Genomic DNA, 2,183 nt, shown 5'->3' on the forward strand with positions numbered 1-2,183 from the left:
AGGTGGGTACTTTTCATCCGGAATAGCTACAGATGATAGATGGCTAGTTTGAAGCGGCTTTTGTGTGCACATGATGAGCATGATGTGGTGAGACCCAGGTGTCTGGACATAGGTGGTCATATGGAATTCAAGGCCATGAAGTTGGATTGGTGATCGGGTGCGTGAGCGGTGAGATATGGACACACCAACTAGGGCACCTTTCATGATGTGCAGGAAAGAACTAGATTTTTTTGTAAGTGTTGAGTACGGGGATGGCAACTAGAACTTTTGCACACCTTGGACGGATGGCTTCTTGATGGAGTTTTTGTGCACAGAGGCTATGGAAGGTACTCGGGTATGTGGACAAGAGGGTGAACTAATTAGCTTGGCAACTGGAGCCTTGAGCAGAGGGCAACTGGCAGACAACAAGGCAGGTGGGCGTTGCCATGGACTTCTCTCTTGGGAGTAGGTATGCTTTGGAGTGGGCTCTCAAGAACATAGTGAAGGAAGGGGATCACCTCATGTTTGTGGTTGTCAACAAGAAACTAAATGAGATGGGCGAAATGCATCTGTGGGAAGACACCGGATCTCCTTTGATCCCGCTCGTGGACTTTGCATCACCTAGCATTGCAAGCAAGTATGGGGTTCCGCAGGATGGTGAGCTTCTCTGTTTGCTGCAGGAGGAGGCGCGACAAAAGCAACTACTGGTGGTCTTTAAGAACTATTGGGGTGATGCAAGGGAGAAGATATGTGATGCTGTAGTTGATCTGCCCTTGGATTGCATTGTGATGGGGAGTAGAGGCCTTGGAACACTGAAAAGAGCACTTCTTGGTAGTGTGAGCATCTATGTTGTGAGCAATACCCCTTGCGTGAGAATCCAAATGACAATAGCAGACGTATACACAAGGTGGTGGCTTGCGTGGCAAAAAACACGATGGATTTTTTTTTAAAAAAAGGGGAATATTCGAATAATAAGGACGCGCAAGCGTATTTTTTAATTTGGGAAAATGCGATTTTTGGGCTGCAAAAGCGAAGGAAGCCCGATTCTCTTGCGGGAAAGAAATGGGGAAAAAACCAGAAACGCAGAGAAGAGGGGGGGATATGTAGAAACGAGGGGGAGGAAAAACCAGAGTTTGGATTTTTGCAGAATATCTTGTTTTGTGAAGACAACTTCTGTTCAAGCCTTGTAGGAGTTTGAATTACAGAGGAAATCAAGCTGCATCTAGTGATACACTTCCTGAAATTTTTGAAAAATGAAGGGAACCGCTGCCGAATTCATGCAAAGGACGACTGGCTGAAGCCTTGGAGAGATGCCTGGGTAATTGTGTAGAAGCTGAGGCTGCCGTTTATGATAATAAGCTGCTGGCGTCGACTGAAGCTGAGGAGTCGCTTGCATCAACCAGAGGAGCTAAGGTGGTCGTGAAGTTGGCAAAGGATGATTATCAGAAAGCTGCAGTTTTTCGCCATCCTTCTTTTGTCGCTATTGGTGATATCAAAGAGGTAAAGACTCCTTTAGCAATTTTGGCGGCAGAAATAGCCCATAAGAGGCACATCAGAAAATTGTAGAATGGTTTTGGAGATTTACTTTAGAAGTGTTGGTGCTATGGATATGGTGGAGGCTGATGCATGCTAGCTGGGAGACCGTCCTTATCCATGAATACAAATACAAAGTAAATTTGTTCTATCTTCGGATGTACATAACCTATAACATCAATGTATAAAGGAGGAGATTGACAATCCTTGAGGATATCACTTGTTGGGACTTAATGAGTAGGATCTATGATGCATTGATGGATTAAAGTTGTTAATCAAGCATGATGCTACCCAGTAAACATATGTATCGACAGTTTGGCAGCTGCTCCATTGATGCTCTTATGGGTTGTATTAAGTCCCTCGCCTTACAAGGGGAGGTGCTCCTTTTTTTGTGTACATGGTGAGTGGTTACTTTAGTTTGGATAAAGGAAGGTTCGTAAATCTACAGAGGTGAGAGAGAGTGAAGCCCTGGGTTCTGCAGACAGACGAGAAAGTTATAACCTTGGATTTTGGTTTGAGCCATGATGCTTATGATGGTTTTTGGTACAACTCATATGTTTTGCTGATATTTGGTATGTAAATATTATGGTTCCATCCTCTGCTGGTGATTTCCCTTGAAGAGTTATATGTTTTGTTTCCTTGCTGGGATTTGAAGCTACTCTCACAGCCAG

The 2,183-nt window shown here is 44.3% G+C and overlaps 1 protein-coding gene across 1 annotated transcript; it reads left to right on the plus strand.

The window, feature by feature from the left end:
- The first annotated feature begins 319 nt into the window (after window positions 1-319).
- On the plus strand, window positions 320-1,545 carry LOC147623196 (universal stress protein PHOS34-like). Its single transcript, XM_086821747.1, has 3 exons — window positions 320-334; window positions 414-886; window positions 1,239-1,545. Exons 1-3 carry the CDS (start codon window positions 320-322, stop codon window positions 1,543-1,545), a joined length of 795 nt encoding a protein of 264 aa, XP_086677873.1.
- Window positions 1,546-2,183: the final 638 nt, after the last annotated feature.

This window comes from Cibotium barometz, chromosome 27, assembly GCF_041138505.1.
Source record: "Cibotium barometz isolate CiBa-2024 chromosome 27, ASM4113850v1, whole genome shotgun sequence".
NCBI lineage: Eukaryota > Viridiplantae > Streptophyta > Polypodiopsida > Cyatheales > Cibotiaceae > Cibotium > Cibotium barometz.

Bases quoted from the DNA above. Each gene is read 5' to 3' on its own strand.
- LOC147623196 (XM_086821747.1), top strand. The intron at 887-1,238 runs GTGGTGGCTTGC...TGAAAAATGAAG, and splicing joins ATAGCAGACGTATACACAAG to GGAACCGCTGCCGAATTCAT.